Source organism: Diadema setosum, chromosome 2 (genome assembly GCF_964275005.1).
Source record: "Diadema setosum chromosome 2, eeDiaSeto1, whole genome shotgun sequence".
NCBI classification, from domain to species: Eukaryota; Metazoa; Echinodermata; class Echinoidea; order Diadematoida; family Diadematidae; genus Diadema; species Diadema setosum.
In genome coordinates this window covers 28,989,264-29,012,751 of record NC_092686.1, presented here as the reverse complement: position 1 = coordinate 29,012,751, position 23,488 = coordinate 28,989,264, and the positions used below count along the sequence as shown (strand labels likewise).

At 38.1% G+C, this 23,488-nt stretch overlaps 2 protein-coding genes across 2 annotated transcripts in view; both read right to left on the bottom strand.

Annotated features, from left to right (window-relative positions):
- Positions 1-2,550: 2,550 nt before the first annotated feature.
- Positions 2,551-7,555, bottom strand: LOC140241540 (transmembrane reductase CYB561D2-like). Its single transcript, XM_072321278.1, has 3 exons — positions 7,384-7,555; positions 6,335-6,372; positions 2,551-5,426 (listed from the first exon to the last, which is right to left on the bottom strand). The coding sequence occupies exons 1-3, from the start codon at positions 7,553-7,555 to the stop codon at positions 4,908-4,910; spliced, it is 729 nt and encodes a 242-aa protein (XP_072177379.1). The 3' UTR covers positions 2,551-4,907.
- Positions 7,556-12,778: 5,223 nt separating this feature from the next.
- The window catches only part of LOC140243924 (uncharacterized), a 66,189-nt gene continuing 55,479 nt past the window's right edge, over positions 12,779-23,488 (bottom strand). The window contains exons 24-27 of the mRNA XM_072323598.1: positions 16,470-16,579; positions 15,080-15,342; positions 13,832-13,901; positions 12,779-13,346 (exon numbers count right to left, since the gene is read on the bottom strand). Coding sequence (XP_072179699.1) covers positions 12,779-13,346; positions 13,832-13,901; positions 15,080-15,342; positions 16,470-16,579 — 1,011 coding nt within the window. The remainder of the gene's footprint in view (positions 13,347-13,831; positions 13,902-15,079; positions 15,343-16,469; positions 16,580-23,488) is intronic.

The following is a 23,488-nucleotide window of genomic DNA, read 5'->3' as shown; positions in this document are numbered from 1 at the left end:
AAATGTACAATTTAGGCCCCATTAGGACCCCTCCTCACCCCCCTCCCCTGGGTCCCAAGGGGGGCACCCCTGATTCTGCTATGAACAACTTGAAACTACAGTCATCAATGTACTAACTCATAGTATTAACTTCAATAGCTCTATCACTTTTGGTTCTAGAGAAGAACATTTTTAAAGATTCCTTAATTTTGGGGGGTTTGGCCCCCCCCCCCCCCCCCGGGGGGGCCCCCTGGGTGGGGCATGGTGCCCATTTTAACAAATTGAGTTCCTAACCCCCTAGGGATGCTACCTGCCAAGTTTGGTGAAAATGGGTCATGGGGTTCTCAAGAAGAAGATGAAAATGTACAATTTAGGCCCCATTAGAACCCCTCCCCACCCCCTCCCTGGGTCCCAAGGGGGGCACCCCTGATCCTGCCATGAACAAACTTGAAACTACAGTCATCAATGTACTAATTCATAGTATTAACTTAGCTCTATCACTTCTGGTTCTAGAGAAGAAGATTTTTACAGATTCCTTAATTTTGGGGGGTTTGGGCCCCCTGGGGGCCCCCTGGGTGGGGCATGGTGCCCATTTTAACAAATTGAGTTCCTAAACCCCCTAGGGATGCTACCTGCCAAGTTTGATGAAAATCAGTCCTGGGGTTTTCAAGAAGAAGATGAAAATGTAAAAAGTTTACGCACGACGCCCGACGCACGACGGACGCCGGACGAAGGACGATCGCAATAGCTCACTTGAGCCTTTGGCTCAGGTGAGCTAAAAAAGTCATTGCAACATTGTACTAATAGGTCACCGATGGTAATGACGGAGATAACAATTACTTTAAACAACAACATCAATCATTACATGTCAAAGAACACACGGCGCACTTCCTTGGGAGGAGTGACCTGCAGGTGGGCTATTATCATGTCCAATACATTTGGTGGGCATGTGTGCTCCCATTATTGTCCAGCATTGCATTCCCACTGTCCTGGCAAGTCCGGGTGGCAAATACGTAAAATAAAAGACAGATTATGAGACAGGCTGCTAGCAAGCTCATAAATCTATTCAGTGAGTACACACACAAAAAAGATGAAGCGAAATAGAATGGCTGGCATAGATATTGAGATATTACAAGATCACACGATAGACTGCAATTGTAATTTACAGAACAAGAGGGAAGCCATATCTATGTACATGTCCAATATACTTTTTCTTTGCAGTTAACATATGACCATGTATGAACATGCATTATGTAGGTAACTATGCATCAGCCATGAACTTGAATCTTAAGTTCTCGATAATATTATTGTAATCAACAGTCAAAATTTAATGAATCCGCAGGTAGACAGTATAATAATAATAATAATAATAATAATAATAATAATTATAACTGTGATGTTCACATTTGAACACCTATTAATTAGTTTTATTAGGTACAGAGCTTCAGAATTTATGATTGCGATGAGAAATAAGTATGTTTTCAAAATAAGCTAAAATTACAGTGAACGAGGATGATGACATTAGAATGAATAATTGGTTGTTCAAGGAAGCCGAACAAAAGAAGACAGCATGCATAAATTCTACAAGGAGTGAAGTTGTTAAAGGATGGCATAGTGTTGGTTAAAATGGACGGTTCAGATTTTAACTTTTTGCGAGAATATTACACGCAACTCAAAATATTAAAGAGCATACAATTCTAATAGGAGTTCAAAGCTTATTTCGTCGGGTGAGAATGATAAGGGCGTGAAGTTACCAATAAACAACTTAACGCCTTTCTCATTCTCAACCGACGATTTGATGGAAATCGGGTTTGAAATGGCCGAGATATCCCCCCAAAAAAGAGTAAAACAAAGAGGTCCAAATAAAAGGTAGGTCCGAACATTATTACATTAGGAACTCTTTGTTATGGATATCTCGGCCGTTTCAAAATTTATTTTCATCAATTAAACTTTGAATTCCTTTTAAAATTGCATGCTCTTTCATATTTCATAAGTTGCTTCCCATTACATGCATCACACACACACACACACACACACACACACACACACACACACACACACACACACACACACAAGAATAAATAAAAAAATGTTAGAAACCTGCCGACCATCTAACCAAAACTAAACCATCTCTGTTAACAAGTGGTATGGCAATAGAAGTACATTGCTACATTTACAGAATAATATCTGAGCCCCTTATGTCATTATTCTTTTTCAGTGTGATTTGTTTTGTTTTGATCTTTTTTTTTACAGAGTTTAAATTCCACAATTCTTTACATGGCACTATTAATTTATGTATTACATGATGTGAAATTATAAAACTCATCTGGAAATCCCCTTTACGGATTCTCATCTGTAATTGCAGCTTTAAGTACATGTAGTTATGAATTGAATGTGAAAGTACAACTGCATCCTCTTCTCTCATTTCAAACACATGGGGAATACCCGGGATGCTTGTTGTTCACTTGAGATGATGTTCATACAATTTGCTTGTTTCTTTTCTATATTCAATACAGCTGTACCACAAAATACAAATATCACGAAGGGTTGCTCTCAGATAAATGCACTACCAATCCTTGTCCAAACACTTCAGTAATGGACCTTTAATGATGTATTACTGCACATCGATTTTGTACCCGTAAATGGCATCACACCTGACAAACGTACTTCAAATGGCATCATCATCAGGGACATCATTCACCCTAGTTGACTTACTTCATTTTTGTACCACGTAGCCTACAATACTACATGTACAGTAGTACCCTATTTTGAATAAATACCTCTTTAGTTGGCAAATAATAATAATAATAATAACAACAACAAATAGAACACTTTCCTACACTTTCCAAACAAATAGAATACAGTAGAGTTAAATAAACGTTAAGTTTTATTGCAAATCATCCACATCACTAGCGTAGAATAATTAATGTCCAATTAATGTCCAATTTCTAAGCCATTTTGTGAAAAGGACCCATTATTGGCGATAGAAAGAGAGAGAAAAAAGAATTACCCTTACTAGGGAAAACATTGACAAAACAGTACAGTATGTGTCACAGCAGAGCCTTTTTTGATGCTCTTATTTTTTTGACGTTGGTGCATACCTGTAGCAAGTCATATGGAGAGCAACCCCATGTGACCAACATACAGTAGCAACACTTCATAAAATGTTGATACATGTACTTGCATCACCAATTTTGATTGAACTATGAATAGTGACAGTAGCAAGGAAGTTAGACTTGGTAAGGAAAAGTGAAATGTACATTACATACATGACAAGGAATCACATTGGATATCATTGCAAACATGCCTCGGCCCAAATACAGTGTACAGACAATCAACTTTGCTTAAGTCGACCTCGCATGAGTCGAATAATAGCCTACGTAAGTCAAAGGTCTTTTCAAGTCCTCTTCTCTTTATATTCTGTTGATTCTAACCCCTCATAAAGACTTAGGAGGACTTAGGCAAGGTTGGCTGTATCTTAAATGTGGCATTCACTGCAACAATGGAACTGACATCTTACAGCATTGCTATCTGATTTTTGCAGTTACATTGTGTAACACACATTTCGTACCCTAACAACATTCTGGCCATACAGTCACGTTTAATGGCCTTCATACATTGTGTGAAATCTGACCTCTGCTAATAGTGGTAACAACTTATTGGACACAACAAACACTTGCTAGATCTTCATTTTTCTCATTTTTCTCATTTTTTCTCATTGATCTTCTTTGTTTTATTTGTTTGTTGCCTTTTTTACACCTTTTTGCAAGCACACATACACTGTAATACTATGATTTCTAATACAAAATTCAAACAAAGAATAAACTCTTTTAAAACATTGGAATATGGCAGACAATTCTAAAAACTCAATCATGAAAAGCAATCATTGAACAACAACATACAGTATTTCAGTGGTCTGGTTTTCTTTGGGTGTCTGCAGTTTCTGCTGCTACATAACTGGCTATAGACAATTAACCATGCTTTGCAATCTCACAATTGGGCTGATTTAAGAATCCCAATCTTACCTTAAAATCTTGTTTTACCTTATTTTTCAAAGTTCATCAAAGTTAAAGAAGCCAATTAACATTTGAAAAAGAAAGCAGATATTCTTTAACAGTTTGAATTTCAAGGGAAAGCATCAGCACTCACTAATATTGTGAATTTCACTCCATTCAATCTTCTTTGTACAAGTGTAATTGCTAAATCTTATGCAAAGCAACTGCAACAATTGCAAACTGTATGGTGAGAATGGCACATCTTCTTGAGCAGTTTTGGAATTTAAAACAAGGAAAAAAAAATGACAGTGGAATAACACATGGCCTCACTTTCTAGCAAGTTTTTTTTTTTTGTTGTTGTTGTTTTTTTTTAAATACATGTATAATCAAACATTTGAAGGCCTTTACATTGTACTGACGACATGCTTCAGATCCATTATATACTTAACAGAATATCTGGTGAGCATAGCTCCAATTAATTTGGTTACTCGGTACCATACACATTTACTCTTGCATATACAATGTAAATATATTGCAAAAGAGAGGAATTCAGAATGGAGAGCAATAAAACTACAATGTAGGGAGCCTACAAACAATCTTGCACTTTGTAAACCTCCCATACATCAATATGCCACAACAAAAGTCTGCATGTCTCTATTATTGATGAAAATAAAAGACATATGAATACTGTACTAGCTTTTGCAGAAGACAATTTAAGCGCATTGGATGAAGTTCAATGATTTTTTCTTTTAAATCCAACTTTCCTGTGGGTGACTGCCTTGTTTCTTTTCTTCTGTTTTTTTTTTCAATTCACCACACATCATGGATGCTGAAGCAAACAGTAAACAAGCATGCTTGTATTGATATGAGATTTTATAATGATCACAAACTTGATTGCTTGTTTTTTTTTTCTTGTGCCCTCATTGTGCCTCTTCAGTACTGTGACGATGGCTTTTTCAGGGCTCTTGGCAGGTACTCGCTTGTTACCTGGTTGGTGATAACCAACGACATGTACATGAGACAACCTAGCAGGAAGTACCATCCTGCATCACTGGCAGTCTTTTGAGTCCAGTTGGAATAGAGGGCCAGGACCATTGTAGCCATGACAAGGAGGAATAGACACAAGCCGGACGTGGCATGGTACAGCTTAAGGTCAGCCAGTTTCATATACTTGCTGGTGAACTGCGGAAAGAGGTGGAAAGCGCCGCCAATTGACTGCAGACAGATGTAGATAAGCACGACCAGCCCGATGGTCCCGTGCCAAGACTTGAAGTGCGACTTGTCATGTATGATCTTGTTCACGAAGATGATGGTGAAGCCAATCAGGGCACATATGACTGCCGTTGTCATGGTGACCCAATGGTAGCCAACCTTGCCTTTACGATTGACTTTTGGAATGAGTGTACTTTCACGTGAAAAGAACAGGATCCCTTCAACCATCAGAAAGGAAAACTGAATGTTGCACAAAAGAAAAGGGCATGAAGCAAAACTGTGTTTAAGCATCACTTGTACAAGCACCATCTTTCTTGCTTACTTTCAAGAAGCTACAACCTTTGACTTCTGCAGAGCAGTGTGGCTCTTAGAAGCAATGCCAGATCACTTGGAGACAGCATTCAACACTGCCTATGGGGATGCGCATGTTTCATAACTTGACAATAAGTCAGCCCAATATTGTTCTATAATTATTGATAATGACATTAGACAGTAAAAAAACCCCAGCAAACATCTGTAGCTAATGATTGGGTTGATATGTTTGCTTTGTTTTCTCATTAAAGAGCAGATATGATCTTAGGATAATCTGTAATGATCAAAAGTTTGGAAGTACACTGTACTTAAGAAACACACTACATTGGAGGAAATAACTAATTAAATGGGAGAGACTCATCACTTATTCAAGGCAGAATGTGAATGAGGTCAAAGGTCAAGAAGTCTGAAATAAGCAGATTAAGTTTTGTCAAACATTGATCACGAACGAATGTATGATGATGCTACTGTAATTGCACAATCATGTTTTGTGTTGGTGAAATGTTATTAGGTATCAGGGTACATTGAACTGGGTAGTTCGAAGTGCTGCTCATACCTTAATCCCATATTTTGGCATGTATGATATTTTGTACAGGTCTTACATTCTGTAATTTGTTGTGAGCCACCATTGGGTTTGACCCAAAGTGTATCCTTATACTGTAAAGCGAGGAACGTTCATGTGCATTTTAATTTCACAAAATTTTGCGAGAGCCAAGATTCGCGAATTACAAATGCACATGAAAGTTCATATAGAGAGGGAGAAAGTGTATGTGTGTGAGTGAGTGTTCATGTACATGTAACAGCAGTAACTTAAAAAAAAATGACTGGATACTCACTGCTACTGACATCATGATAGGGTGCCATGAAAACAGATCTGGAAGTGGTAAAAATGGCAAAGGAGTCTCACTGTCAGCATCATTCCCCACGACATGTATGTAGGAATACATCATGTAGTTAACATATCGGCAATGCATTCTGTGTAATTACAATGTACATCAAGATTTATAATAAAAGCTCTTCAGGTAGGGAAACGTAAATTACAAATAGGGATCACTTTGGGAATTGCAAGGACGTACATAGAATTTCTCTGCGACATCTGGTTGTGTTAAACAATGTTGTTGTGTGTCTGTTTGTTTGTTGTTTCACTCTAACTCAGTAACTGCGACCAGCCCGAACACAAAACATTGGGCTCCCAAAGTGTGAAGAATGCGAGGTTAGTTTCACTCTACACTACACATGACACATGTATTACATATTCAGAGGATACCTTGTTGATTCAAATGGTGGGAGTTGCACTTCAAATTTTTGTTGAAAACTGAACTGGTAATAAATTATAGGCCTACTGTAAATTACTGTATAGATTCTATGCACTTTACAAAGAAAAAGCCACTGTCTGACTGTGGCACTGTTCACTTTAGCTTTGTGACAGTAGCAGGATAATGATTTTCTATTTAGAGGCCTACTGTAAATTACTGTATAGATTCTATGCACTTTACAAAGAAAAAGCCACTGTCTGACTGTGGCACTGTTCACTTTAGCTTTGTGACAGTAACAGGATAATGATTTTCTATTTAGAAACCGTTACAGTCCATTCGTTCCAATTCCAGATTGAGGTAAATTCATGATGACTGCAGACCCCTTACTCAGCTACGAGCAGCTAAGAGTAAGATCTAAATCTTAAATAAAATGTTCACATATACAAAAATGCATGCATACAGTGTATAGTACTGTTTTACAAAGACAATGGCCAATGCGCAAATCGCGAAAATGTACAATGTAAATTTACGCGACGCGGTTATCACACCACAAATAACACAGTGTATGGGACCACACAATAGTGCTATCTACTCACAGGGACGACTACATAACAAGACTCTACACTTACTTGTAAATGGCCACGCCAGATACGTTATATATCCAGTGAAGGCAATGGCAACAAGATGGGAAACCATGCTTAAAGTGTCACAAAGTCTGCCCCAGCAACTCCGTTTCCTGTCTAGCAAAAGTGGTGTCGAATTGATGCGGGAAGCTGGAGTGGGACTGTCTCTCTCGGCCATTTGTTGTTTGGGCAGGTACTGTTGTTGTTGTCGACGCGTATTTGGCGATTCGTAGCCAAAACGGGCTGGATACCAGCCCAATACAGCCCAATAATGACGGTCTTTGTACACAGCCCACAGAACTCGAGAGTTCTTTGACACAGCCCTGGCGCTTTACAGAAGTCGCTACGTTAGCAGAAGGGCGTGGCACATTTTAAAGTATGCAAGTTTTGTTTTGTTTTTCTTTTTCTTTTATAGTATGCATATTTGTTTGTACGTACACAGGAGAGAAAACACAAATTTTTGCCGATCTCTCAACTTGCATAGGGCGTGTTTCTGCCAAAGGGGATGGAAAAAGTGAGGACCCTTTTTTATGTGCCCAGAGGCAGACTAGGCGTGATCGTGATAAAAAAGAACCTTTTAAGTGACAAAAAACACAAAACAAACATTCAAACAAACAAACAAACAAACAAACAAAAAACTAAAAACTAAAAACCTAACATGTGTTATTCCTTTCCAGTATAATCCACACAATGTCGAATGGAGAGTTGAACGTGACAGTCCACTAATATTCTACAAGCTTGCTCGCTACCCAGGTCGTAAAACATCAAAGATCTAATCAATTATAGAGCTCTCTCTTACTATAGTAGTATTTTAACTTTCAGCGCCAATCATGTCCTTTCTTAAGCCACAAATTAAAGGGACTGTACAGTACTGGTTGAGGTAGGGATTCATGTTTTGAACATTCTTAAGGGAGATAATGAAAAGCCTCCTATGAAATATGAAAGAGCATGTAATTTTAAAAAGGATTCAATGTTTATTTGATGAAAATTGGTTTTCATATAGCTGAGATATCCAAAATAGTACTAATAATAAAAGGCGACATGCCCCAACTTTATTAGTATCTCTTTGTTTCACCTTGTTTTTGGATATCTCAGCCATTTCAAAACCGATTTTCATCGAATAAACTTTTGATACCCCTTAGAACTGCATGCTCTTTGGCATCTCATAGAGTGGTTTGTGAATATCTCACAAAATGTTAAAAGCTAAATCTTCACCTCGACCAGAACTGTACACACCCTTTAAATACAATGTACAATATAAGCTCTTACATTATATATGCGATATTTGTTCATTTTCGGTATTGTAATTCATTTCCAGCAATGTCATTGTGACGCAAGGGTTGTGCCAGTGTTCAGGTTAGTTTATTTTTCTTCCTAATAACACAATGCTGAAGCCACAATTATTACGGGAGGGGGGGGGGGGGGTATAAGATAGAGGGAGGCAATAATACCCAAGTCCCATGCAATGTTTAAAAATTAGTGATGAAGACAAGAATAGAAAAGCAGAAAAAATATTTATTTGTCATGACAGTAGAGACATTTCGTTTCAAGGCAGTATTATTTTCACGAACTATTCACTTAGCCATGACGGAGACATGCCGACGTTGTGATGATTTCAGAGAAGTGTATACGTATCATATGCATGTTATGACGATTTGCTCCACTTTCTGTAAGAAAGTGGATTAGAGAATCGTGAACATTAACTGTTAGATATTTGCATAATGCAGGGCTCGACACTAACGGTGGCCCGGTGGCCCGGGGCCACCAAAAACGCACGTCGGGCCACCAGATTATACTTTCGGGCCACAAAAAAAAAAAAAAAAAAAAAAAAACCCAAAAAACAAAAACAAAAAAAAAAAAAAAAACCACGTTAGTGTGGAGCCCTTCATAATGATTAGTTTTTTAAACACGTTCATTGATAATATGGGTTCATAGAGTATAATACCGAAACTTGTAGATTACAGTGTTGGCGCAGAATAAGAGTAATTTCTTATATCATTTTATCAATATCATCATGACTAGTAAACAGGACACAAAAGAAAATCGATCGAACTTAGGTATGGATGTCATGTTATATCAGAGCTTTTCAGCTTGATTTATTAAAACAATAAAATATAAAAGACGTGAATGCACTTCGAAACGCTAAAAATGAAAATGAAAAGCGGCCTCATTAATGACCCAGCAACACCAGGAATCGACCGTACTAACTTAAATGTTAACATGATACACGAACTATAGCGTACGGATCAGTAACAAAAATTACATGCAGTCAGCCTATAGCTACAATACTGAGCATTAAATCTGATGGATTAATAAAAAAAAAAAATCTCACTCAGTCATCTAAGGAACAAGAATTCACTTTTAAATGTATCATTTAGCATTGGGAGTAGCGATTTGAGGGAAGTTCGAGTTATCACAATATTTATTGATGCATATGTGTAGGTCAGTTGTATATCACAAAACACCCTACCATGGTATTACACAAATTTCGCAATGATTAGAGCCTATAATATAAGGAGATATCACTATTTTTCTCAATAAACCGTAATTGCAGACAAATAGACGGGGTATTCTATCCATCCAATTTCATCATAACTATTGTTCACATTTCATAAATCTAACAATATACTTATTGCCGTTTTTACATTGATTGTTTCTATCACTGACTCACATTCTGAACTATTTCTTTTTAGCACTTAAGCTAGGTTTTTGTTCATCTCCAAATAATGATAGTAAATAATGCCTTAGCTCTCTCTCTGAACAATAAGGAATCACGACATAACTATGAACTTTTCAAAAAATTGTACCCTTTACCTTCACCATGAACCTTTTGCAACTCTTATAAAAGATCATAATTTACGTTTTTAAAGAGTTGTGAAAGGTTCTCTTCAGTGGTCAAGGTGAAGGATAACAAGCTACACTATCACTGATTGGGATCACAGGAAGAATTACATTAGTAAAAATTAGATTATTGAAAAGGGTAAATGCAATATATTTTCATAATTTCCAACATCTTACAAAAAAGCGCACTTAATATTTCAGTGCCGACCACATTATGCGTAGCATCCCAGCTTCTAAAATTCCCAATTCCTCAAAGAAATCGCAAATACAAGGTATTGTAAGAGGACCTAATGAAATTTTTTAGACTGGGCTTGATGACGTTAAAGTTATCCGGTAGTCTCATAAATATTTGAAGCATTGATATATTATAATGTTATAAGTGACCTAGCTGGAGTCTCAATATCAGTTATTTATTTAATGGCACATCATCAATCTTCGGCAACAACCGTCACGTCATAATCATGCTAAACAAACAAACAAACAAACAAACGAACGAACAAACATCAAGATATAATTCGAAATGATACGTTTTGTAACGATTACACACAAAATGCGCCGGCCGGTACAACAGATGGATGCCAAAAAGGTGGAATTCAAAGAATGACGAAATGGGAAATTGCAATGCGATATCCGCTGGTAATATTCGTTTTGAATAAGGCCTATTCAAGCCTCTTATAACCACACCTCTATGGAGCCCATTCCATACGATATCATGCACCTGCCCATACTGCACGCACTCATCATCACGGCCTATATAGTGACCATGTTGTGACCACGTTACAGACTCTTTGCCTGTAACCAGCGCACACATCTTATTCACTGTATTTTCAAGTGAGAAAGTTTCAATCACGATGCATGCTTCAAATAAGTAATAACATCTTTAAAGCAATTCTTCACTGAGCATTTACCTGTTTACAATAGCAGAACAATGGACATAAAGAGAGTGATTCTCATTCTCATCGACACAGTACACGTACACTAAGTATACCATTACAATTATGAACTACATACACCATAGGCCTACTGTACAGGGTACAGCAAAGGAAGAAGACAGCCTCATCACGAAAACGGACATAATGCAGACAGAGGGAGGACATCTCGACCTCCATCGTGAGATATATAACTCAATTATTTGTAACACAAATTGTAGATACATTGTATTCTCAAAGTTGATTTTTTGTTTGTATTGATCAGTGAATCCATTTTAATTTCTCTTTTCTGTCCAGGATGCAGTAAAATGACTGAGAAAATTTGGAATAATTATGAAAAAATGACCTTCACAATTGTTTTTTTTTTGCATTGTAATTCTTGTTATTGTTATACTCAGATGAAGTGAGAGAGATCATTAAAGGTGAAAGTGGTATCGACTTTGTACTAGAATAGAGGAATTTTAAATACATTTGTTTTCTGCTGAACGTATGAAAAACCATGATGTAGGCCTATCAGCTCAAAATTTGCAAGGTCAGGGTGGCCTCCCAAATAATCAAGGAATCATGAAAGTAGGTCGTATATTATTTCCGAACCACAAAGTCACTGTGTGATCTTGTATGATTTTCTCAACTTCGTTTTACTCCTGTACAGCAATGAGCTTGATAACGTCGCATGGCCGTTAAATTACCTTTAGAACTCATTAACTTAATTGACTATTACTAATGAGCTTCAATATGATATGCAAAACATATATCATGTATACGTATGTATAAATGTATATAACAATACATATATTGACATAATGACATGATCATCTGAATGTAAAGTGCAATTAACAGTGCAAAAAGAGGGTCAAAAGTGCAGTGTTTGTGACGGTTAAATCGAATTTCAGTATTGAGCTCTACGGAAGGCATTATTCTGTGTATTGTTTTGAACATATTTGTTGTTTTATGTGGATAGACATGCTATTCGTCACAGCTTTGCTTCAATTTATTTTATGGTCCTTTATTCCAACATGTGGCTTGTAGATCAATGGAATACGAAATGTTCAACATTATTGAAAACATATTCAGAAAAAAACAACAACACACATTTGTATCGTTTGTCTGTGAACGGTCTCAGCCATCCATGTAAAGTAGATCATTAACTCTATTAGTAAATCTAGTCAACTTATGGACTTGCCTGTGTCTTGGAGTATCGACATTTCACGTCCTTTTCCGGACGCTTCATCAGACTGACTGGTGTTTGGCGGCAATTGGTTGTTGACCCGTGACAGGATCGGGAATTTCGGAAAGCGCCGAGTCGGCCTGATGAAGCGTCCCGCAGAGGGCGTGAAACGTCGCTTCTCCAAAACACAAGTAAGTCCATTTTACTAGATTTTACTGATAATTATAATTCATGATTTGTATCGTTTTTCGTTTCATGCTAAATATTCACTGATTGTGAATTTTACTGTCCACTTTATCCACTTTTAACATTTCAAACTCTCTTTCGAATGTGTATTTAAGAACAAAATGCTTAAAAAGTGCTCATTGCTGGTTAAAGTAAAATGTGCGTATACTGTTTTAAAAAGGTGTCCCTGTACATCGTGAGTTTAAGAAATAAGATGTGATGAATGCTTGTTCTTCATCTATGTGAAAGAGTTAGCCACCGATCCTTGGCTATGCAGTGCGATCGTTTCACTGTCTGGATCGCGAGAACCTGTACGCTGTCCATTTTTTGTGTCCAGTGTGATCGCCGAGGAGTTCGTCGATTTCGTCGTCGGCTTCGTCTTCGTGTAAGGGTCGGAACGTCGGCTGCCCTTGGCATCTTCACGGCACCGGCAGCATAGCAGGCGGAGCCAGTGGTCGCGGATCGCCTTCTGCCGCAGGCCAAACATGAAGAAGAAGCCGAGACCCTGCAGCGAGTTGAAGACGAGGAAGAGGACGTTGAAAACGAAGCGGGCGTCCCCTATGGCGAGAAAACCAAAGACCCACGTGAGTCCCAGCAAGATGGTGAAGGCGATGAGGTCCTGCAGCAGTCGCCAGCATTCTTGCCGCTTCTTCTTGCTGTCCTGGTTCTTGTTGGCGGAGAGCGACCACCGGCCGCACGTCAGCCGGTAGGTGACCAGCACGAAGATCACGCAGTTGGTGATGAGGACGAGTCCCACGGGTAGCATGACGCCGTAGTAAATGGCAGGACCGGCCGTAGCGAAACAGCTGGACAATGTCAAGAAGGACAATAGGTCCGACAATGATGTGTCTGTTCTAAAGTTATAAGTAGCTACGCCAGTTCTTAGACCAGCTTCTGAATATAATATGAATTTATGGGTAGTTATACATACAATAGAACAAACAGTGTAACAGAACATACGAATCTACTTCTGTAAATGTATAGTTGGAGAATAAGCAAATGGGAAACTGTGAAAGCGATCATTATGTAGAACGCACTTCACAAGCCATGCATGATTTTACGAAGGATAGGAGAGCGCTATTAGAGAAAAAACTAAAACTATTCAGGACATGCCAAATGAAAAGCCGAACAGATTTGTCTTCAGCAAACCATCAATGCAGACTTTCTTCAATACATACTGTATCATCATTATGATGGGACTCTTATCGTTAAAAAACAGTGTCAAATTTGTATTAATTTCTGCAGTATTTATAGTTCATGATTTTGAAGAATGAAAAATAGGTATACTCACTAAGTTCCGTCCCCTAGATAGAGGTTTTTGTCTACCACGACAATAACGACACACGCAACCAACGGAGGAGCTGCAAAATGGAACAGAAAGATCAAGCAGTCAGCTTATCTACGAATGAAGATCTATGTTGGATTTACAGTTTTGTTTGTGATTCTGTTCTCTTTTCATTATCAAGTTATTATGATAACATGATAAAAATGAAAAATATTTGTTGAAAACGAGCATCATTTTGCTTTAAACGGGTGTTAAAATTTAATGGCCAAAGAAAACACAGCAGTAGAAAGATCAACAAGTACATTTTTTTTTTCCAGTACAATGATTCCTGCGTTGAGCTGTTTTGCTTTGCTTCGTTGTTGTTTTTTTTTTATGCCTCCGCAACAAAGTGTACTTTTTTTTTTCTGAGAGAGTTGATTTTTTTTTCTTTTGTTCTTTTTGCTGATTGACAAGAAACCTGTTCAGGGCAAAACGCTGTCTTAATAAGCGGCTTCACACTTTCAGATTGAAGCAACCATTTAAACGCAGCTCAAAATCCATTCGCTATCGGCATTGACGAGCCTTGAAAGTTGCAATTTAACTGTGAAATCTCCACGACTGAAGTTATGGCATAATAGTCGTTTATTTTGGCGGGCTGAAAGCGCAACAGTAGTAAATCCTGTGATGATTATCTCAGCGATGTTGAGCTTTTTCCCTTTTCGCTGAAGAAGTATAGTATTGGAAGAATGCCCCCCCAAAAAAAAAAAAAATAAAAAATAAAAAATATGTGAGAACAAAATAAGATTGCCTAGCACACAATATTATGTATAACACACCCTCACTAAAGAGACAAAGAAAGACGAAAAGTGAACAACAGACAGACAGGAAGACCAAGAACGACTTCTTTGTATAAAAAAGACCAAGAACGACAGGAGGAAACAGATGTATAAACCAGACAGTGACAAACCCCCCCCCCCAAAAAAAAAAAAAAAAAACAAAACAAAAAACAAAAAACCCAAAACAAAACAACTAAAAACAGAGAGCAAGAGAGAATGTATGTGTGTGAGAGAGTGAAAGAATAGCGAGTTCAACAGAAAGGACTAGAAAGAGCAAAAAGGACATAAAAACATAGGTAAACAAACAAACAAACAAACAAACAACGGACATAAAACATAAATAAACAAACAAATGACATAAAGGCATAAGGAAACAAACAAACAAACAAACAAACAAACAAATGAACAAACAAACGCCTTAACGGCTGCCAGTGCTTACTCCATGCTGATACGGTAGCTATTCGTAGAAACTTGGACACGGTGCCGCTGTGGACGGTGACGAAGAGGACGTACATGTACACGGCTTCGACCAACATCCACGCCATCGAGGCCAGGAGGAAGTAGTGGATGAGGAACCCGATGGCGATGCACCCCGAGGTCGGTGAATGTCGATCGATACCGATGACGAATACCAAGTACAGGCCCAGAAGGGCGACGCAAAGGTTGATATGGATCCGCTGTGGTTGCCTCTTACGGAAGTTTCTGCGCGACATCAAATTGAAGACAGTTTTTTTTTTCCACTGAGATATTTATTGTTCTGCATCAAACATATATTCAACTGAACACATAATACATCATAATATTTCAAATATAATACTTTGAAAAACAACCAACAAAATATCGCGACTCCGACCATCATAATATGATACATAACAAGAAAATAGGTGTCTAAACAGACACCATTTTTTTCCTTGCAACTGATGATTATTTTTTGCAATAAATTTTTCTTTATCATAATATTCCCTTATACTATCTTTACATAAATCAAAACGAGGTATTATCTTTTTATTTTACAAACATAAATGTCATGTCTCACAAGCATAGCAATACAATTCGGTGCCGAATTGTTAATACCCCCAAAAACCAAATAATTCATTTTCCATCGTAACTGTTATTTCTAACCCCGCGTTAGCATTAATCCATTTTCTTACTTCAACCCACAATCTATCAAAATATTGACAGTCACTCAAAAAATGTATCAAAGTCTCAACATACACATTACAAAACGAACATTCTTTTCTTTCAACCAACCCAATTCTATTCAACATCTTATTCGTATATAAAATTCTATCAGCTATTTTAAACTGAAACCATCGTAAATTAACATCCTCCATTAACAATGAAGACAGTTTTTGATTGAAACAGGCCTACTCTACTGTATGTCGAAAAGCAAACGCATATGTTCATCTATTTATAAGGGCCACTGCGATTCGTACTCTTCTCCAAACTTTTCATGTTGATAGGAAAGGAACAGAAAAGAAAATGTAATAACATGCTTTGTAAATTTATCACGAAGTATAGGCCTATAGCTTGAAAAGAGCCTGTGAGTTGAGCATTTCTTTATTCGAAGTTTTGGCGGCTGGAAACTCCGCCACTAAACTGACGGCAGTCAGAGTTTAATAGTGCAGAACCCTAAAGTCCTTTTAATTCATTTCGTATTACCTACAATATTTCAAAAGATATTATATTTTCCCCTTTTACTCTGATCAACGGAATTGTATGCATCGGATTACTCCCAAGCTAAATTGGTTTCGTTTGTTTTGCTTTCTCTGTCCCTGTTTGAATGACTCTTTCTATTAAAGCAGTGAAAGGAAAATAGTCACACTTACGCCACACACAGGTAGGTCAACAGCATAATTACAAGACACACGATAGATATGATGCAGCCGATTGTGCCCAAGATATCCAGAGCGTAGATCCCGATATCACCAGATATATCCTGACGTGAGAATACAGATAAAAACAGAACAATATAAAAAGACGCAGTCAGCTGGATTAGCGAAAACGCCAACTTATAGTTACTGTTTGTACTGACGGTGCCCACCTTAATTGTACAAGATATCGGAGGAGTATGATTGCATCATTAACTTTGCAAGAGACCCGGGGGGTCTCGTGCTCACCTGAGTATCGCAAGTTCACCTTCCATGCATTCTTGCAGACTCTTACCTGAGAACACTGGAAACTTGTGGTGGGGGTAGCTTTGAGAGCTGAGGGAATGGTGTCCATTTGCATATTCCATCACACCAGTAGAAAAAAAAAATGCCAAGTACAATACACTGTACTTCATAGAATGTTGGGCTATGCAGTTTGGGGAAAAAAAAGACTTAAAGCCCTATCACTTTTGATTCTAGAGAAGAATATTATTGAATATTCCTTAATTTAGGAGGTTTGGACCCCCTGTGGACTCCAAGGAAAGCATGTTGCCCATTCCAACACTTTGAGATCCTATCTCCCTAGGAATGCTACTTGCCAAGTTTGGTGAAAATCCATTATGTTGTTTTCAGCAAGAAGATGAAACTTTAGGTCCGGGCCGGGTCGCGTCCGGGTCCCCCCGGAACTACAGTCATCAATGTACAAACTCAAAGTAACTTTGCTCTATCACTTCTGGTTCTAGAACGAATTGTAAATATTCCTTAATGTTGGGGGGGGGGGGGGGAGGAATTAGGCCACCTCGATTCCCCCAAGGGGAGCATGGTGAAACAACAGTCATCAATATACTGACTCATTGTATTACCTTAGGGAACGTAACATGGAAATCGATCTGTGAGGACGTGTGCGGTGTGCGCTCTTGATAATCCACGAGTTTCAGTACAGAATTTTTCAAGCGCGCGGTCCAATCATGAGCTACGGACTAAGAAGCGGTGCTCAAAGGAAGGAACATGCCAGAACTCCGGCGGAGAATTTAGAGCGAATGGAGGATTCCCATGCTGACTTCGAGACCTTCGTTCGACAGGGAATCGCAGATATTCGCTCCATGTTCAGGGAACTTGAAAAGGCGTTGGAGTTTCAAGCTACTCGAACCAACGACTTGGAGAAGCGAGTTGACCCACTGGAGAAAAAAATGCGGAATTTAGAACTCAGAGTTCAAAATCATGAAGCTCTGCTGCAAAAAGCCGCCGCGGCTGAAAACAAGCTGGAAAGATTCTCCCGTAAAAACAACTTTCGCATTGTGGGCTTGCAAGAACAACTCAATGAGAACCCTATGGAAGTGGCTGAACAGTTTTTGTACCGTCATTTTCATATGGAAAATCCTAAGATTGAACGCGCACACAGAGACGGACCAAAACTCCCTGGCAAACCCCGACATTTTCTGGTCAAGCTACTTTCGTATCAAGATAAGAGATATGTGGTTTCGCAGCAACGACGACTACTCGCCGGCAAAGATATGTATGTCATCGAAGATCTCACTAAAATGGATCGACTGGAAAAGAACAAGTGGAAATCAGAAGTGCAGAGCGCATTTCAGGCCGGAACCCGCTTCCACTTCGCTGGCGGAAGATGGCGAGATCAAAAAGGCAACCTCGCGCCATTTTATTCAGCCGCCCGCAACGCTGAGAAAGCCACGCCCCAACCCAACGCTACCGTGGAATTTAACCAGGAGCAACAACCCCCATCCCTGGCGCCCATGACGGAGGGAGCTGTCGGTGGTCAACCCGCTTCACCATAGACCCGTTTATATTCGATGCGAGACTTGCATCTAGACAGTTCAGTACCCGTGCATCTATATCTACTCAACTAAGCTCATTTCGGCGTTTAAAGTAACGTAAGTGACGCAATAAGACTTACGGATTATTATCTTTTGAAAATTATGTAGCTCTTAAACTCGTATGATAGATTGATTATGACCATCGTGTTTTTGCTTCAGACATTATTTTACAATACGCCAATACCAAGAACGCAAAACACGAACGCAATATCGGATCCCCCTTTTGACTGATTATACAAATTAGAAATAGTAAGAATTCCAAACTTTATTTGGTATTCAAATTTCTACTCATTATCGGCATTCTATGCAAAGCCTCGCAATCTGATACATTCTGGTCACAGTCAAGTGCGCAACGGACTTACGGAGTTACGTAATCCTCACCCCACTCACGAGATTTCTGACTGAAACGGCACCTCCGCAACGAAACGCTCTGCTCCACCTTAAATCTTCTTCGTTAATGTGATGATAACTGTGTGCATCTATAAGTTTCAATGTACCCTTTGATATCCACGAAATAGCTTCCGTAACATTTTAATGTTCAGTGTGTGAAATGAAAGAATTCACAAGAATTCTACAGTTATTCGATACTTCTCTCACTACTCTCGCAATGTATAGCCCCAAATGGTTATTACCATTTATTTGCTACTTGAATCTTATAAAGAATCCTTTTGTGGAATTTACTAGATGATATCATGTAATCAGTCTTTTTTGTGTTAATATGATATGATTGAATGGCGAGAAGGCCCGATATTAGCGAGTCTCTTCTTGCTTGCTATTTTGCTTGCTTTGTTTCTTTGGTTATGCAATAGCATAATGCAGATGGATGCTGAAGATGTTTCATAGCAGCATATTAACCATAGGTTTTATTGGTGCGATATTTCGCTCAAGACAGAAAAATAGCTATATGGCTCGATCTTCAGTGGCATCTACAGTACAAGCACTCGGAGAATTATGTGAGATTTTTTTTCTCTCTTTTGGCCAGGTATCAAGCAGAACCCCTTAAAAGAGGGGATTCTTTGGTTTTGCAAACGTAATCTAATGGTCCATTATAAAAAAAAAACCCGGATTGATGAAAGGGTTATTTGCGAAAGTTCTTTTCCCATCTCTTTCATACACTGCAAAACTGCAAAACGAGAAAGGTATAAATAATACCTTTCTCATTTTTTCGCGCTCAAAGATTGGTCTGCTCTTATCTTTTAGCGCAATTTTAGTAACAGACACGAAAAATATCAAAAATTTTGATGTGGAGTGCCTAACTTTTTTTTTTTTTTTTTTTTTTTGTACGGCGAGTGTGCGGAGATGTTGATTAACGCATATCTGCGATCTAATCCCCACTTCAAGTTTACGTAGTTGGGTAAGACCTATGTAGGATATAAACATTCATATGTATTGTTACGATGCCCAGGTAAACAAACAGATGAGCAGCCAATGTATGATAACCGTATGTTTACCCGAGTAACCAGAGTTTCCTTGAGGGAGAAATTTGCCCGCTATTATCTTTATAGGTCTTGTGTGCGGGAATATGTAACACTGTTCGCTAGTGGCAGATAGATCTAGGCCTAACGTTCCATATGGAACATGCATATAATGTAACATTATTTACATTGATTACATACAATCCCCTGGGTTATTACATCATCAGCCCCAGAAGGATATCTGAATGTACAAGTGTATGCCATTGATCTCTCACCAGAGTAAACACACTTGTCTTTCGAGACAACCCCTCTCCTTCCGCAGCCTTTAAATTCAACTAACAATATTTGCCTTTTGAGGTGGTTATTTTGTTGTTGAAAATTTAGGTTTGAAATACATTGTATACTGGCTCTCGTTGTGTTATTGGTAAATTGTTCTAGTTTTAGTATTGCTTAGAAACTGTCCCGTTTGTTTTTGTTTGATCGCATACTTTTGCATGTTTGCAAGCTAGTGATAAATAAGAAGTCAAAGTGTGTAATTCGTTGTTTGAAAGCACCAGCACGTAATCGCGCGTATATACACGGCGCCAACTTGCGGTTGGTTTGTTTTCGTATGTCCGGACACTTTGGAATGAGTTGTGCCTTTTGAAGATAAGCAGGTATGAAAAAAAAATGAAATAAAACAAAATAAAATAAAAGCAAAATAATTCTTACTTTTCCTAATGAAGACGAGTATCAGAGTTTATTTATGTTGTAATTAGTTTCGAAGATGATATTTGCCATTAAAGCCTAGATCTTAATTTTGAGTATTTGTAATCTGGAAGGCATGAGTTTCGGCTTCTACCCAAGTAAACACAGCTTTCTTTTGTATGAAAGGTATTTGCTCTCCCATTTGTTTTGTTCTCCCCTTTTATCCCCCTACACCATCCCATTTTATGTCTCTGTATTAGTCCTCCAACCACGTAAACTTATAATCATTTATACGGGTTGCATTTGAGGTTCAGATATATAAACAGAAGGGTTGCTGATGTATGATTTAGGTTTAACGGTCATGCATTTTGTGTGTGAAACATGCACACTATGTTACAGTATTTCAATGGACTACACAATGTCCAGGTATATATTAGAGATCAGCTCAAGAATGATATGTGAATGTAGAAAAGAACAATATTATCGATTTTTCACACGAGTAGCCGCATTTGTCTTTAGAGACAATCCCTCCCCATCCGCATCCCTATGCATCACATAATAAATTTGCCTCTTTAGGAAATAAAATTGTTGTTGGAAAGTAAGATTCGAAACATTATTGTTTATTGAAACTCGCTAGGCCCTATGTTTTTTGCTGGGTTGTTTTCGGTCTGGTGATGTTACTGTCCTCTTGTTCGAGTACATATATTTGTTTGTTTGTAAGCTAATGATAAAATTGCTGTTTGGAAGTTCCACCGCGCAACTGTGCGTAAAACATGTATAAACAGCGCCACCTTGTGGTTGGAATATTTTCTGATGTCCGGATACGTTGAAATGAAGTGTGGCTATAAATTGATCATAAACATGCATGAAAAAACACTCACTTTAATTTCTACCTTTTTCCTCTGATACAGACGAATATTAATGTTTATCAAAAAACAATATTTGTTATTGAAGGATAGATTACTATTTATTCGAGTGCATCAAGTGTTGGCTTTTACCTGAGTACCCGCAGCCTTCTTTGTGAGAAATCTACTTGTCCTCCCCCCCCCCCCCCCGTCCCCACACCATCCCGGTTTATGTGTTCGAACCACATACATGTATTATAAAATCATTCATATGGATTACATATGAGAATCAAATATAACAACAGAACGGCAATTAATGTATGATATCAATCAGTTCAAATGCATGAACTCTGTTTTTTGTGGGTTTTTTTTTCCCTATCGGAGTCAATATAATTTCCTCTCGGGAGAATTTTACCCCCCCCCCCCCCCCCCCATTTTCGTCCCATGTCTTTGTACTTAACCACGAAGCATGTATACATGTGTAGTTAGAATTATTCATATACGGATTGCAAGTGGTTCAGGTATATAAATAAAAGAGCAGCCAGTGTAAGATATCTGTCAGCTCTAGTGTTTGCACTTTTCTCAGGGAGAAAATTTACCCCCCCCCCCTCTCCTTTTCCCGCAAGTCATTCCCATTACTGTCTCTGTATTACACTTGGCTTACGAATCATGTAAACACATTCATTTATAATCATTATATACAATGTTCAGGTATACGTGCAGAAAGGATGTGATTTATAGATAGCACATAGATATACATTTTAAGGAAATGTACTAATGACAAGATTATTGAATCATCAGAATTTGATTTTTATTGCTAATGTGGATTTCAAAGCGCCATCGCCCGTTTTACTCGCAGTAAATTCGCTATCGATGTGTGTATTAGTCATTTGTATGTATATAGCTATGTTTTTGTTACTTTTGTCACGTCACTATGCCATAAATCTGGCTTTTTCTCTTTTCATACACTTTGTCGAAGTAAATGAAAGTGTTAATTTGTTTCATTTATCCGTTGGAATCCACATCGGTGAAGTTCTTTTTCCATGTTTCTCATATTTGGCACTTCAGGTACGCGGAATGATGACAATCACAAAATGCAGTTTTCATCTACCTGTTGATATTGATAAGATAAATGATACAAACGAAATTATATATGTTTGTTTGAATGCTTTTTACGCAACGCTATCAGTTTCACTACCATTTTTTAATTCTTTCTGTGGAGCTCGCACCAATAAAGTGAAATGGGTCAGATGTTTATCGTCCCTTAGATATCTATATTTTCCAAGATGAGTCGTTTTGACATTAATTTATGTTCAAGTTCAAGTTCAAGTTCATATTTATTCGTTTTTTCCACAATATACAAACATAAATCTCACTTTCTTAAGTGACAAAAACAATGCATACAATTGTACAGAGAAGGCAACAATAATAGGAAAAAAATTTTTAACAGTAGCGATACATTGCAATAGGTGCTAAGATAACGAAAGTGGAATGGTTTTAAATATATGCATTGTGTGAAAAAAACGGAGGGACCCACTAAAAAGACAGAGCTTGTAGAGTGTGGGCCCCTCTTGTATTAGAAGCCCGATGTAAAAATTGAATTGAAAACAGCAAAAAATCCGCACAAAAAGTTCGTCACAAAAAAGTTTGGGAGCCCACTAAGAGACAGACGAACAAACAGTTATACATAAAACAACAACAAACAGAGTTATGAACATGCAACAGGACTGGGACAGCAACAAGACTACTTGTAGGAGGAAAAACAAGAAACAAACAGACTTGACGACACAAGAGGAAACATGACTATAGCGTGATAACGCTATAACGTTATAACGATATAACGCGAATGTTCCCTGAACGTTCGCGGTTTAGCAGATAGGAAAAAAAGAGCCGAATTATTTATGTGGTTGAAAGATCAAGATGCCAATATATATTTTTTACAAGAAACACATTCCACCCCAGAAACTGAACAAGATTGGAAAGATCAGTGGGGATCGTCCGGGATACTTTTTTCACATGGAAATTTGAATAGCAGGGGTACGTGTATTTTGTTTCGCAATTTAGAGCAAGTAGTAGTGAAACAAGAACTGTATGATAAGGACGGTAGATTTGTTTTATTGGATATATCTATATCAGATACCATCATCACTTTAATCAATATTTATGCGCCCAATTCAGACGATCCGGGATTTTTT

Coding starts and splice junctions, on each gene's coding strand:
- LOC140241540 (XM_072321278.1), bottom strand. CDS start 7,555: ATGGCCGAGAGAGACAGTCCCACTCCAGCTTCCCGCATCAATTCGACA. Junction 6,373..7,383: donor TCTGGCGTGGCCATTTACAA/GTAAGTGTAGAG, acceptor TACCACTTCCAG/ATCTGTTTTCATGGCACCCT. Junction 5,427..6,334: donor CTATCATGATGTCAGTAGCA/GTGAGTATCCAG, acceptor TGCAACATTCAG/TTTTCCTTTCTGATGGTTGA.